At 30.8% G+C, this 15,785-nt stretch overlaps 2 protein-coding genes across 2 annotated transcripts; both read right to left on the minus strand.

The window, feature by feature from the left end:
- Window positions 1–2,461: 2,461 nt before the first annotated feature.
- Window positions 2,462–6,318, minus strand: LOC131602107 (SH3 domain-containing protein 2-like). The gene is made up of 10 exons (XM_058874111.1): window positions 6,048–6,318; window positions 5,402–5,524; window positions 5,244–5,313; window positions 4,988–5,139; window positions 4,301–4,402; window positions 3,931–4,131; window positions 3,618–3,680; window positions 3,317–3,469; window positions 3,138–3,212; window positions 2,462–2,722 (listed from the first exon to the last, which is right to left on the minus strand). The coding sequence occupies exons 1-10, from the start codon at window positions 6,105–6,107 to the stop codon at window positions 2,606–2,608; spliced, it is 1,116 nt and encodes a 371-aa protein (XP_058730094.1). The 5' UTR covers window positions 6,108–6,318; the 3' UTR covers window positions 2,462–2,605.
- A 4,277-nt stretch (window positions 6,319–10,595) lies between these two features.
- On the minus strand, window positions 10,596–13,190 carry LOC131607092 (uncharacterized). Its single transcript, XM_058879132.1, has 6 exons — window positions 12,988–13,190; window positions 12,826–12,908; window positions 12,087–12,173; window positions 11,731–11,879; window positions 11,113–11,244; window positions 10,596–11,009 (listed from the first exon to the last, which is right to left on the minus strand). The coding sequence occupies exons 1-6, from the start codon at window positions 13,124–13,126 to the stop codon at window positions 10,820–10,822; spliced, it is 780 nt and encodes a 259-aa protein (XP_058735115.1). The 5' UTR covers window positions 13,127–13,190; the 3' UTR covers window positions 10,596–10,819.
- Between the last annotated feature and the right edge of the window lie 2,595 nt (window positions 13,191–15,785).

Here is a 15,785-nt window from a genome sequence, read left to right on the forward strand (position 1 = left end):
AAAAAATTGCTTTTATAAAAAATTGTTTTAAAAAATAAGTGAAAAGTTTAATTAAAAGGTAAAAAAAGCCTATTAATCTATTAAAAAATATAAATAAAAATAGGCGGGTAAGCCCGCCGCCCGCCAACCCGTCATCTTGGCGGGGCGGGCATGACTTTTATGCCCATTTTACTTGGCGGGCATGCCCGCCCCGCTCGTTTTTTGGCGGGCATAAGACGGGGCGGGCGGCCCGTTTTGCCACCCCTAGATAGTACATCTTATCTTATTGAATATTCATATTCAATAATGAGTTGTTAAGTTTTATCAGTTTTAAAGTTATATATTAGTTTGCTTTCTGTAAAAACAATAGTAAAAAGAAAGTAAAAAAACAGTAGAAAATGAATTTTTATTTAATAAATTAGTATAAAAAAGATTAAATATGAGAAAAACAAAGTATAATTACGAAATGGCATAAATATTCCTAAATAGATAAACAAATAACATGTTATATTCCTAAATAGCCGCATGTTGTAAGAGATGTTTTTCACTTCCCTCCTACAACGTGGATATACTCAGTAAAACTCGTATAATTTTTTCTTCACTAGAAAGAGTGAATCCTCATTTATAGTCCTTTTGATTTTGCAGAAAAAATCGTCTTAGCTGGAAATTCCCCTTCACGAATTTTCAGTCAAACACTGCACTAAGAATTTAGAATGCTTGGAAAAAAAAAAAAGGAAGAATAATAGAGAAAAAATAAAAGAATATTGGTTGAAATTATTTTACTTTTAATCGTGAGAAAAACTTGCATGGATACGCACATAAATCATTAGTGGTAGGAACAACCAATAAGAAAAGGGAGATTTTTAAATTTATTTAAAATTTAACTTTTTTTTTTATTGGATTCATGAGATGGTTGTGATTGAGTAGGAGATAGAAAACAAATATTTTTGTTTTTTAATTAATAAAAATTTGTGATTGGTTGTTTGTAGAGGTGTTCAAAATCAAATCGGTTCAATAGAAAACCGCAAAACCGAACCAAACCAAACCGAAACTGCAAAAAACTACATTTGGTTTGGATGTACTTGGACCATTTTTTAACAAACCACGAAGTTTGGTTCGGTTTGTATTTTACAAACCAAACCGAACCAAACCGCATTATGTTAAAACCCCACAAACTTCAATTAACTTATATTCAACCCAAACTCAAACCTATTATGCCTTAACCTTACTATTGCGAATGATTTTCTCTTCCTCACACTTAAGGTTTTGGTTTAGGTCTTCTCAAATCTCTCATAGCGGTATTGCACCTTCTTCTCATCTTATTTTCCAAATACATATCACATATTCTTTTCTAGTCTTTCATCTCTTAAGTTCTTTCTTTTTCATCTTATTATTTTTATTCTAATAATGTTCTCTTTTCTAATTACGTTTTTAATGTTCCTCTTCTTGTCTAATCGCATCTCTTCTGCTCTTTTTTTTCATCTTCTCTAATATTTCATCTCCTCTTTTATTCTATTTCATTATATTGTTTTTGATATTATTTTATGCCTACTATTTTATGTTTTTTATTCCACTTTTATCTAATATTATTTTCGTATATTAAATGGAAAGTTGTTATCCAAATATGATGAATTTTGTTGGTATTTGATAACGCATAAATGACTAAAGACAAAGTTATGTTGTCATCAATATGCGTATGTATGACTCAATAAATTTCTGTAAAAAAAAACCGAACCAAACGAACCAATCCAAACTGCATTGGTTTGGTTCGGTTTTATTTCTAAAAGTCAACCGAACCAAATCGAACCGCACACTTTTTCCTCATGCGATTCGGATAATTTTTTACGTAAAAATCGTCCAAACTGCACCGCGAACACCCCTAGTTGTTTGTAAAACCACTTGTTATGTTTGTGTTCATGCAAGTATTTTTCTTTAGTCATAATACAAAAAAAGTATTTTCAAAACCTTCTCTTCCCCTCTTCTCCAAACTTCGTGTTTTGGTGGACTAGAGGCTACAAACACCTCCAAAGGAATCAATATCTCAAAGCATGTCTTCTTGACTTCCATCCAATTCTAGATAAATAGCCTCCAATCCATCTTCAACACGAATCAAGATGAAGTTCTCCTTATTTTGATATGTCCAGTTAGAGAAGATTGATTAAGAAGCTTCTTTATCTAACAACTCAACCAGACATTTGTTTTGCCACACAACAACTAAGCCAGTTACTACTAAGCAAACCTACAATAAAACATTTTAAAGCTGCTCAGAGGATACTGCAATATTTGAAGGATTCTAGTGAAAAGGATTATGTTTCCTAATGATCCCTACCTTCCACTGCTTGCTGATTGGACTGGTTGTCTTGATAGTCTCAATTGAATCAGTGCTCATTCATTTTTCATAGGTCAACCACTCATTAGACGGAGATCCAAAATAATTAGTCCACAATGTTCTTCTTTTGAAGTGGAGTTAAATAGTAACATATAGCAAAACATTCATATATAAAAATAATAATCACAATAGAAAAGTTGGCATCTATATCACAAATCAATTTTTGATTTACATAGCCAAAACATGCACACATACAAAATCCCTTGGTTAAGAAACCAACCCAGCAGGAAAAAAAATTTAAAACACTTCAGATACTTTGCTTGCAAGAACACGCTCTCTTCTTTCAATGTAACTAAATGGAAACCAGCCTGCTCTACCTTTGCATTCCCCCTCGGCCCATCCATTGTTTGTCACCTGTTGAAAACACAACAAACATATTGAGGTGACAAGAAAATATGACCTTTTTTTTTCTTTAAAAATGATGCTAAGCTAATAGATGGTGAACCACAACTACTTGAATTGGAACACACTAGATATATATCATAAATAGATGGACAAACAAATCAATGATAACATAATCATGTTACTCTGTATTAGGTTACCATGCTGTCTTAAGCTTAAACGCATCTTTACTAAGATATAATGGAATAAATGATTTTTACTTATGTTACTCCTGCATCAGTTTTGAAACTTCTTTTAATTTGTTACCAACTCACGAGTGAAATGATGATTGAAATTACAAATCAATAACCCAAAAGAGATTGAGATAAGCCATCTTTGGTTCATAGAAGAAAACTATAGTTATACTCAGATTCAGTAAGCTACAAACCTTTCGAATGACAATATAATCACCAACAGATAGATTCAGCTCCACTTCGGATACAGCAGAGTATGGGAATAAAACCTGCATGAAGAGTAAATAAAAGTTACCTAGGAGAAAGCAGCCACTTGCTTTAGAATTTTTAATATCTATTTGACTCTGTGTATAAGAAAAGGTCTCTTAATAACCTCTCCTAAGAAGTAACCCATGCTATCTGTTGATCCATTATGTGTCTGAGAAGCATAAACATCATTCACTTCTTCATATGGTGGGGGTGGTGGCATGTTATTATCCACACTAGGAGTAGGAGGGGCTTCAATTCGTTGTCTTTCGGATATCATCTATCATTAAACATACATGTAGCACATAATCATACATTTATAACATAGAAAACATTTATAACATAGAAAATTACCGATATGTCAATTGGAATATTTGACTTCTCTAAACAAATCGAACAGCAAAATGATAAAACAAGTGAGTGCTTACCTCTCCCTCAAGTTGATCAAGAGTTTGTAGGACTACTTGGTGATAGGCACGCTCCGCTTCAACCTTCGTTAGTAGAAATAAAATGTGTGAACAATTAGAAGTTATGATCGGTTATGACTCAACTAGCTTGAAACAGTTGAGCTAAGGGTTAAAAGGAGTTGGAGGTCTAGGGTTCAAGTCCTGTCAAGGGTGTAAATATATTCTAACAATTAACAACTAAAAATTTTCCATTAAAAAGAGATCTCTTATAACTAAGATCCAAAATTTCACTGAACTGAAGAACCACAGAATCATATAAGAAAAGCTGCAATACCATAGCTATAAGACGTTGAAGGGTTAACCTCTGCTGCTGTGCTTCAACAGCAGCCAATGCTGCAGCTGCTTCCTTTCCCAATATAGTCATGTTTGACTTCAGGTCTTGTAACTTTGCTTCCGCTGCTTCTAATTTCATAGCATTCTCAGAATTGCCTGGCATTTCTCTTACTTTTGCTTGGCGCTTAGAAACTTCAATAGCCTGTCTAGGTTCAAAAAATAGAGTAAATACAAGTCAATATAGGAAAGTACAATCATTCATAAAACATGTACTGAAACACAGGAGAAGACAAAGATTACAGAGTGGATGAGAAATTTAAACAGAAGCAACAAGTTTGTAAAAGTCAAATGAAAGATAAATCCCATAATACCTGGGCTTCAGCATCCTGTCGCATTCGGTCATAACGTTGAGCGAGATGCCGAGCATCCTCCAACGGAGCTCCCATCACCATTGCTCTCAAGGGTTCTGCAACCTATTCAGCATAGAATACAATTTCAATCAGAGTTATTGAGATGGAAATCACACACTGGTAAATAAACAATCCAAGCTACTGTTACAAATAGAGACATGCTTTTGGACAAACCATTGCTTTGTGAAAACATTTTCTGTTTTCATATTCTAAAATATGTGCCTAATTTAATTAGCAAATAAGAAGATAAGTGACTCTTGAAATGAACCATTGGGTTGGAAAGAAGATGAAATACTAGTTAAGGATGTTGCATTTTTGGAAATAATAAACTCTTTTGGCACTTTTATTGTTTCTAAAAAATCCACACAATTGTTTACTTTAAGAGTCTAGTATCTTCTTGCTAGCAAGTAAAACTCATAAATTTTAGGAAACAAATACAGAAAATGTTTTCATACTAAACAGGGTCCAAGCTTTCCAAACAAAGATCAATTCTGTAAATCCCATTCATATTCAGTAAAACAGATAGGTTATGAGAAAAACAAACATCATTATTTCTGCAAGTCAGATTTGAACATTAAAATCTAGCAATTACAAGTAGCTGCTTGATGAACTCATAAATAACAAGCCACAAACATACACACAATTAACCTGTGTACCAAGAGCTTTTAGTAAGTTTCCACGCTCCTTCTCCATTTGGGCACGGGCTCGTGCATAACTTAGTGCAGCCCTGCACAACGTGCCCCCACTCGTACACGTATTCTCCGCACCATATTTCCTACTATCTTCTGACAACTTCGTTCCTATTTAACAAAAAACATATAAATTCAACATCAACATTTTAAGCAAACTAATTGCATTAAACCTATACAGAAGCTTCATTAACCATCATTACTTACAAACTTACCTATTTCAACTTGCTTGGATCCAGTAACAATATAACCTTCTACTCCACGAACAAGGTCCCTTTGATAATGCTGAAAACACAACAGTTTCCATTATCATCCTTGGAATGAAGTTCAAATCTAAATAAAGCATCAGATCACCATCAATCAGCAAACTAACCTTCCCTGCACGTGTTGATATATAAAGTTTCTCAAGTCTCTGATGTAGATGAAGCTCTCTCTCATCAGTAACCATATTATCTGAACCTCCATAACCACCACCACCAAACTGTTTCAATACAGCCTAGAATAGCAATAATTCAGATTTTCATCAACACCTTGATAAACAAAGCAATCAAAACGAACGAACAACTAAGAAAAAACAACAGAAAAAATTCTAAAAACAAAATAATCGAATTAAATCTCCTTAAATCAAAATCAACAGATAATAATAGATGATATACATATTCACTAGTACACAATTAGGCATCGCTCAGTGATTTCAAAGTCAGCAACATACACAAGCTTAAAATTCAACTTCATTCTATAGCATTTAATCACTTATTTACGCAATGCAAGTGTGGAATTCGGTTAGATCCAACAGTATTAAGCAGTTTCAAATCCACGATAACAAGAATCACAATCACAATTCTATAGAACCGAAACTAAACTATAATCGTGAAATACTGAAAACTGGTACAATAACAGATTAGCGAAAACAGCGGCATGAGAGAAAAACTGTAAGAACGTGAAATGAATTTGAATGGAAACAACGAAGAAATGGAGAGATCTGAAGATGAATTTCGAGATAGGTTTCGTGTGCGAACCTGTTGTTGACGAGCGACTTGTTCTCGAAGCTTCGAAGCTTGTTTTCTGATAGCATCCATTTGGATGAATCGAATCTGAAACTAATCAGAGTGAAGAGTTTGGTTTTACGCCACCGATTCACCAGAAAAACGAGATTTCAGAAGTGAATTCGTTGATTCATTGGGATTTGGATCCTTCTTAGAGAAACTTGGTAGTTTCGAAAATATTATATTTTATTTGAGAAAATAGAATTATTATTTTTTGAATTAAAAAAGCGCATAAAAGGTTTTTTTTTTTAAGTTACCAGCTCGAAGTTAAGCAACAGAAATAGATTGATGATGATGCAACGGATAATTTTGTTGTAGTATCGTTAACATGCTAGCACGTTTGTTTAAAATGAAAGAAGGAAAATGATTTATTTATTTTTTACGACAGACAAGGAAAATGTTAAGGCTCCAAATCATTTAATACATTGTGAGAAAAATAATGAGAATAAATTATCTCATTTGTAATTTACACATTCTGAAATGTTATATATAAAATATTATTTTGAGTCTCTTATCTAAGATTATTTCTATCATTTGTATATTTTTTATCTAGTTAAAAAACTTTCTAAACTAAATTGATATTTTCATATTTCTTTATAATTTGATTTAATTCAACAATATTTAAGACAAGAAAATTACAATCATTGCATGATGAACTTTTAAATTTGTCTAATTCCACTTATATGGTATTAACTTTATTTGTAGAGTTAAAATTATTTTATTTTGTTTTATACACATTTTAGAAAGGTTTAAACAACCAATATGTAATTCAAAAAATGTACTGTAATTCATTATAATAAGGTCTGTAATTAGATTTAAAATCACTAATCTCTTTATCTTCGTTGTCGGAATAATGTGAGGCCATCAAGGAAAAATTTGCTTGTTCTTTATTCTCTGAATCCGAGGATGAATTTACTTTATTATATTCTCGTGTAATGTAGGCTTTCTTTGGTATCATGTCATTCTTTCTTTTAAATTCATTCTTCTTTTGAAGAGATGTGAAATCAACCTTGATGTGTCCTTTTTCCATATTTGAAGCAAGTAAAATTTTGATTTCAAGTAGATTTTTCCCTCCTCTTTGAAAATTTCTTTCCTTGACCAAATTTCATAGTTTTGTCTCTTTTCAATAATTTTTTAAATTTCTTGATAAGTAGATTTATGTTTTCATTTTCATCTCAGTCATCAATTTGTACACTTACTTGGATAGTTGGATTCCACTTTCAAAGATATATTTTTGATGTTTCTTTCCATGTTCTTCATGCTGTTCTAATCTACCAAGTTTCAATTTGTGTTATGGTGATTTTCTAAAAAATATCGTCGATGTCATCTAAAGTAGACTCTTCTTTTGTGAAATAATTATCACATTTGGTTGTCATGCACTTGTTAAGGATCTCAAGACCTTTTAATTCATTATTGATGAATTTTTTTTCAAGAACGGTTAAATGGTTTGTCAAATGAGTGAACCACTTTTGCAAATCTAGAATATTTTTTCCTAGTAGCATTCTCAACATCTCATTTTCTAGAGAGAAAGTGTTTAGTCTAGACCGTTTTACTTCTTCTCTTTTATTGTGTGTTATCTCCAAGATTTCTCATATTCATTTAGCGGTTTGGCAATTTGACACCCTAAATAATCTGTTCATCCCTAAGAAAGATGTTGTTATGTTTTTGGTTTTCTTAACATATAGAACTTTCTTTTTATCGCTGTCATTTTATGCATCTTCAAGTTTGGTTGATTTATACCCTCAACTATACTAGGAATGAAGGGACCATTTTTCATGGATTTTCAAACTTCAATCCCTTGTGATTTTAGAAACACTTGCATTCTAATCTTTCAAAAATTGTAACATTCAACGGTGAAACTTGGTGGTCTGTTGATGCTAGAGCCTTTTCCTCTGAAAGGTTTTACGAAAGTCATTTTCCCCTAATTTAGGAGTAAGTTGCCTAACTCTTGATGTGATGCCAAATGTAATTATGAGACGCAATCTAAGAGGGGTGACGTGAATTAGCATTGTTGATTTTTTTCTCGTTTTTGTGCAACATTTCTTAACTTGTAATTTTATCGGAAGAAATTATATGAATGATACTTTATGATTAATATAAAGTGTAGAGTTTTAAAGACATAAAGATAACAATCACAAGAGATTTATATTGGTTCCCTTATTAACTCAATGGTACATCTAGTCCTTCTACTCCTTAGAGGGTTATCCACTATGTTTTAAATTCTTGTACAAGTCTTCACTATAACCTCTTTACAACCTTCTAATACATAAACAAACAAAAAGAACAATAATTTCTTCTTTACAATAATTCATCACCACAAATCTTGATGTCTAAGTTACAACACACAATTTGTAAATGATTTTGTGTAAGATTGATCTTTTCTTTATCTATATCACAATTCAAAGTTATATTGCTCATAATGTTTAAAGAATTTTTTTAAAATATATGAAATTATGCAAAAGTTCTAAAACTTAAAATTGTACGAACACTTTAAAAAAAGTGTTTGAATTATATGAAAATGATTTTATGAAAGAGAATATTTGTTTTCTGGTTTATAGAGCTTTATATACACCATTAATAACCCTTATGAATGGATGCATGAATTTGAAATGGTTCCATGAAACCTTGACTAGTATTGCACACATGTTATTTTGTGAAAAGTTATCATATTTCAACTCGTAATTGATTACGAGTAAGGTTGTAATCAATTAGAGTTTTGTAACATTCAGAAAATTCAAATTTTAAAAGCTTGTAATCTATTTTGACATAGTTGTAATTGATTACCACTGAACCATAAGTGAAAATGCAATATTTTATGGTTAGGTTTCACTTGTTTGAATGCATTATATTTCAGAGGATTATAGATGAAGTTTGATAGGAATGTTTGAGCATCCAAAGTGATATAATATGAATTGTAATGTATACCTTAGTCATGATCAACCATCATAACTTGTCATCAATCTATTGATCTTTTTCTCCTTTGATAATCCTCGTCTTCATCAAAACCAAAATATATAGAGGATGGATGTCTTCTTTAGACAACCTTCCAACAACTCTCAACAGTCCCGCAAGCGAAAATACAATTCCAAAAACAAAACAAAAAAAGGAGAAAACAATGAAGTTGAACCTATTTCTCTAAATTCCAGACAGAAACAAAATATTAGGGTTTTGCTTCCTGTTTTTCAAACCATTTATGATGTTCCTTTAACATCTACAGAATAATATGAAAATGAGTTTCAATATAGTAAATTGGTTACTCTATGTTCGAGGATTGGGAAAGAGGTTTTGAAACTACAGCATGGTGAACCTTCAGAGAATGTTGTCGAAGTTTTAAAGTCTATATCTCCGCTTATTCTTATGTCGAAATCTCAAATAAGGACTTTGTTGTTGGTTTTATGACGAGTCTTGCTAAGAATTTTTGTTTGTGTGAGGAAAGCTTTGGTTAATTTTCTAAGGCATTTGACACTTAAGGCGTCAGATAAAGATGAGCATAAAGTGTTGTTTGTAGATTTTATCATGGAGGTTGTTAGAGTTATGATATTGGGAGATCAAATTGAGTTTGAAAATATGTTGTGAAGATGATTCAATGGAATGGAAATTTAAGACTTTTAAGCTTGATTTTATTATGAGATGAAACTAGATTGAAAGGCAATTTAAAACTCAAGAAAAATGACAAGTTTTGAAGACAACAAACATTTATATGTCCATTGAAAAGGGGAAAATATTGAAACTCGAACAACAAACATAAATATAATATAATTAATGTTTATTGAAATAAAATAAATTGTCCAATTTGATAGATTAGTATAGTAATTTCCATGTGGATGCCATTTGGATATAAATAAAATGGAGACAAAAATAAAGTACTACATGCCATTGCCACCTCATCAAAATTGGTGATTGATTTGAATGAAAGACCAAAACGAAAGAATTTTTCTTGTTATAAGAGAATCTATGTATTTTTTACATAATTTTTTTTCAGACTCACACCAAATGGCAGGGATGAATTAGATATTAATCCAAAAAAAGTTGAGGATAATGGATAGATATTCAAGATATAACTAATTTTTTTGATTGTTGGGTAAAACATTTCTTAAATTTCCTAGTTCCCTTCATATTTTCAAATGGACCATGATGTCATTTGACATATGCATAAGCCACTTATCAAAGTGTTTTTAATTTGATCTTCCATAGTTTTATTGGCGATATCAATTAAGTCTATATAAATTAAATTGTCGTTAAATCCAAGTCAAAAAGAATTAGGAAGTATAATTTAAAAGAGATTTCGATAATGTCTGTGTAACTGCAGAGAATTTAGTGACAGGATTAAAAGTCTAGGTTCTAAAGCAAGCACTTGTTGGCCAACGCACTTTTCACCTTTCGGGTATATAATATACTAAGCTTTAATTTTAACTCATAGTATTCTAACCAAAATCCTTGCACTTTAAGCAACATTTTTAATGTAGCTTGGTCACAAGTTAACTTCAATGGAAAAAAGGTATGGAAACGGTTGAGAACAGATAAGGAAAATCCAAGAACAGGTAGTAGAGTCGAATCATTATAGTCCAATCAATATTTCAGGATTTCCAATTAAATTGATCCTAATTGATCCAAACATAGTGATTCCTACCTAACTACCTCATGCTGTGTTGATTTTTAATCCTTAGAAAAAACAACCAAGAGGAACAATCCCATTCATAACAAGTTTAATTTAACAAAAACCATAGTTTAAACATTATATCCAACTAAGGCTTCACATATTCTCTGATAAACTCTTCTAGCTGAGATATCTCTCCAGTTAAACCAGAAGCATCCGCAGTTGTAACTTTGTTAGAGCACTGAGTAAAGGAAAATGGCTCTCCAGGTACTCCCAAAGTGAACTCATTTGTAACGTCAGCTTCTGATACCGCACTTCTTGATGACCGTAATTTGTCACTGAAAAAGGATAACATGAGTTAATAATAGAGTTAAAACAAACCAAACATTTTATTGGGTGTGAAGACAAATAACTGTAACAGTTTAGGACTTGAAGCCATACATTTCTTTCTCGAGCTGTCTGCGGATGAATTCTTTAGTGTGAGCAGTAACTTTGTCTGCTTTGTTGCAGAGAATGAGCAGAGGAATCTTCTTCCTCACAACACTTCCCTTGGTCAAGAGATCATATAGGTACCTTAATTCGTAAAACAAAATGTCAGTCTCTTTGTAATTCCCAATCCCTTCTTTCTCAAGAACAGTGAGAAATGGTTAGTTTAACATAAATACTACGCTTTAGTGTCGTGAGAGTATTATAACACACACCAACATGGCGAACAACTAATATTAACAAAAAATGTACTCCCTCCGTATCATAATAAGTGTCTCATTTGCACTTTTTCTTTGTCTCAAAATAAATGTCTTTTTAGAATACCAATGCAACATTTTTTATTTTTTTCCACTATTATACCCCTATTTATTAACTTTCACGTTTTTCAACTACCTCACTACCTATAATAAATAAGGGTATTTTAGTAAATGACACTAATTTTATCATTAAAATCAACACATCTAATCATATTCTTAAGAACCGCGCAGAGCTCAAACAAGACACTTATTATGAGACGGAGTGAGTAGCTTTTTAAAAAGATGACAATCTAGCAACTGAGTGAAGGGAATTTACTCTGAGGCAGCACGACAATTTGGTAAGAAGTCCAAAGCATCGACCACAAAGACTACACCAGCTGCTTGAGGCAAGTACTCATCCAGTTTGGGTCGAAGACGAGAATGTCCAGGAACATCAACAATATGAGCAGGCTTTATCTTACCCTTCTGTCAAAACCAAAGAAACATATTATTTTATATCTGACTTCACAATTATTGAACGAAACATGCGACTATACACATAATTTCAAAAACCCAAAAAAATTCTTCAACCTAACAATAAAAGACTAATATTCATTTTGTAAAGACGAGAAGCACAATATACGCATACCTAAAAAAGTTTAAACTCATCAGAGTGGAGGAGGTTAACATTACCTTGGTTGTTTCACCATGAAGAATAAAAGTATCTTCATTAGGTTCCATTGATGTAACAGTACCCTGATGAGTAGAGCCATCTCTAAGCTGACGCAGACATAAAATAAAGTGTCACGAACATTACGTTAGAGCCATTTCGAATAGAAGGAAAATCAATGGTAATATTACTTGCTAATGCAATAAGATACTTTTAGTTTATAATCAACCACCTGACCCTAACTCTTCTTTTCCCTCACATACAATATACAAACGATATTTGTTCTCAAATAACTACAATTGCATGTCGCTTTATTACTACAAACTAGGCTATTCTACGGCCTACGCAATTCAAAACCTCAAAACCTCGTTTGTAACAATAGCTGAATTGCTCACTATGGATTAGACCTAGAGAAATCAATTCATCTCTTGTTTTTACATTACCGAAAACAAAGGATACTTACAAAATCATCTTACAACCCCACCTTCATAATATTCACATCCTTTCAATAAACCCTTCAAACAAAAGAACAATACAATCACATACTAGTTTCCAAGAAAGAAAGGTTATTTATATCTTTTAATCCCTCATTCCTAACCCCGATATCTTAGTCCTAGCTCAAAACAAAAAATTGCTGAAGACCTAAAACAGAAATCAGTATCCTACATTACACTTCACTCACTGTACATAGCATAATCTCAGTTCATTCAAGCAATCTCTAAACCGCTACAATTTAGGTTTAACATCAAAAACCATAATCACCTGATAAAAGACAACAGTTTTCCCACTGCCACTGAGTCCCGTCAACACAATGGTGTTAGACTTGGCGCGATTCAAAAACCTCACTACACAAACAAACAAAAAAACCATCGTTGAAAAGCTCAGAATCGAGCCAATAAGTAGAAAATCAAGAACAAAACTTACGTAAGAGAAGAAGCAGGGTTGTGAAAACGGCAATAGCAACAGCGGCATAGAGTTGATTTGGGGGAAGCTGGCGAAGATAATCGTTTGCCAAATTCCAGAGATGAGAAACCTGTTCCTTCCATTGCTCTAACTCTTGCATTGTGAAATCTATGGTTTTTCTTTTCTTCAAACACGTTTTTTTCTTTTTCTTGGATCGCTTAAAATAATTTTTTTATTCTAAGGATATTCTCATTTTGGTTTATTATGCGCTTTTACCATAATAAACTACTATTTTTATTTCAAAATATAAATACGGTCAAAATGTTTTTACTTTTTATATATGGTATTAGGAATGTAATGTTATTAAAATAATAATATATGTGTTAATTGTGTGTATAATGTTTTTATTGAATTCAAAGAACGTTACTATTTCACGATAATTATCTTTAAATTTGTTTGAAAATTGAAGAATTATAAGTTTTTTTATAAACTATGTATTGTATATATTCTTTGAAGAGAAAAGAAATGATAGTATAAATTAATTTTTTAAATTACTTAGATGATAATGGATTCATATATTTTTATTGAATGACAGTATAATATTTTGTTATACAGTTAATGTATTTTTATTAAACTTATGTTTTTAAAATTATTATAAAAACTTTATGTAAAAGGTAGTCTTGGTCAAACACATTCTCACAAAAACAAATTTAAAAACAATAATGCTCTAATAAAAGTAATAAAAATAATACACTTATATGAGCAAATAATGATGTAAGTGTATCAGAAAAATCTAATTAAATCGATAATTTATATTAAATCAAACTGAAATAACATTGATTTTTTATGGTTTGGTTCTGAAATCAAACCAATAATAAAAATTTATGTGATTTGATTCGGTTCTCGGTTTTAGTTTTTAAGAATTGTCAAACCGATGAACTGAACCAATAAAAATAATTACGCTCTAAATATTTTATTTCGTCCATCGTTAAGCTCAAATTCTGTATTGTTTCTTTCATTATCCATCTTTGTTTTCACTTTCTTCCTTTCAGCAAGACACATCTAGAACCAAACACCAAAATATAGAAAGTAGAAATCATAAGTCACAAAAACTTGATTTCAATAAACTACTTCTCTAGCTGCCCGCCTAAAATATTGCTCTCACTATTATTATTATTATGATTATTATGATATGTTATGGTTTTCTTTTTCGTGTTCAAGTTCTCTTTGTTAATTTACATACTTATTTTTATCTTATTGGTTTCTTCTTCAACAAAACTCCTTCTAATCTTGTTACAAATAGTTTTTATGTAAATTTAAGGTGTAAAACATGTTAATTGATGCATGTTTTTTGTGTTCTATTTGTTAGACTTTCAAATCTATTTCTAACATTCTGATGCCAAGTTTCAACCTTTATATTTTATAGTGAATTTATTTCATGATGCAATGAAACCATGTCATTGTTTCATATGGATTAAGAGCAACTTATAAGTTGTTTGAAAAAATAGAGCATGAAATAAATGACATGAAATATATTATTTTAAAAAATAATAGCATAAAATACAATGAAAAACACGAGAGTGAATAATACATTGATGAATATAATGTTTGAAAAAAACATTGAAAACCGATCAACCGAATCAAATTGATTAGTTTGGTTCGGTTCCATTTTTAAAAAATGTTAAAAATCAAACTGATGAAGATATTATTGGTTTGGGTCTTTTTTTTTTTAACCAAAAACTGTTCTAGACTGATTCGATTACATCCCTATGAGTAAAGATAAATAAGAGAGAGCAATGAGAGAAAGTGATGTGTATTCTTCTTCTTAAGTTTCTTTAACATTGCAACATGGACCATATTTATAATACATGACCAATAACAACCATTAACTCAAGGAATACACAAAGATTAAGAAATTAACTCACAACAGTTAAGAAATATAGAGAGATTGGGAAAATAGACTTCCATGTCTATTTAATATTATTCATAACACTTTTCTTTGAATGTGCATTGAGAATATGTCTCATTAAAACCTTACTAGAAAAAATTCAGTAGAATAAAATATAGAGAAGAAAAAAAGTATAATATCCTTTTAAGATGAATTCATTTCTCCTCCTCATTTGAACTATCATTTCTTCAAACTCGTTTTTTTCTTGGATCACTTAAAATAAAATATTTATTTTTATTCTAAGGATAGATTATAGATATACCCATTTTGATTTAGTAAGCGTTTTTACCATAATAAACTATTTTTATTTCACAATATAAATACAGTCAAACTGTTTTTACTTTTTATTTATTGTATTGAGGATGTAATGTTATTAAAAAAAAGTGTTAATTGTGTGTATAATATTTTTATTCTAAGGATAAATTATATATAGACCCATTTTGATTTATTAAGCGTTTTTACCATAATATACTATTTTTATTTCAAAATATAAATACAGTCACACTGTTTTTACTTTTTATTTATTGTATTGAGAATGTAATGTTATTAAAAAAAAGTGTTAATTGTGTGTATAAAGTTTTTAATTAATTGAAAGAACATTACTATTTAACGATAATTATCTTTAAATTTGTTTGTAATTTAAGAATTATAAGATTGTTTTATAAACTACATGTTGTTTTAAAAGTTTTTTTTTCATGGAATATTGTCTTAAAAGTTATTGTGAAAACTTTATGTAAAAGGTAGCTCTTGGTCAAACACATCCCCAGATACACAAAATGTTAATGATGGAATAAAATACTACTTAATTCTAAATTATAAGATATTTGGAATATTTCACGTAAATTATAATTATAATTAATTTTTATAAGAA

The sequence above is a fragment of the Vicia villosa genome, linkage group LG5 (genome assembly GCF_029867415.1).
Source record: "Vicia villosa cultivar HV-30 ecotype Madison, WI linkage group LG5, Vvil1.0, whole genome shotgun sequence".
Taxonomy (NCBI): Eukaryota; Viridiplantae; Streptophyta; class Magnoliopsida; order Fabales; family Fabaceae; genus Vicia; species Vicia villosa.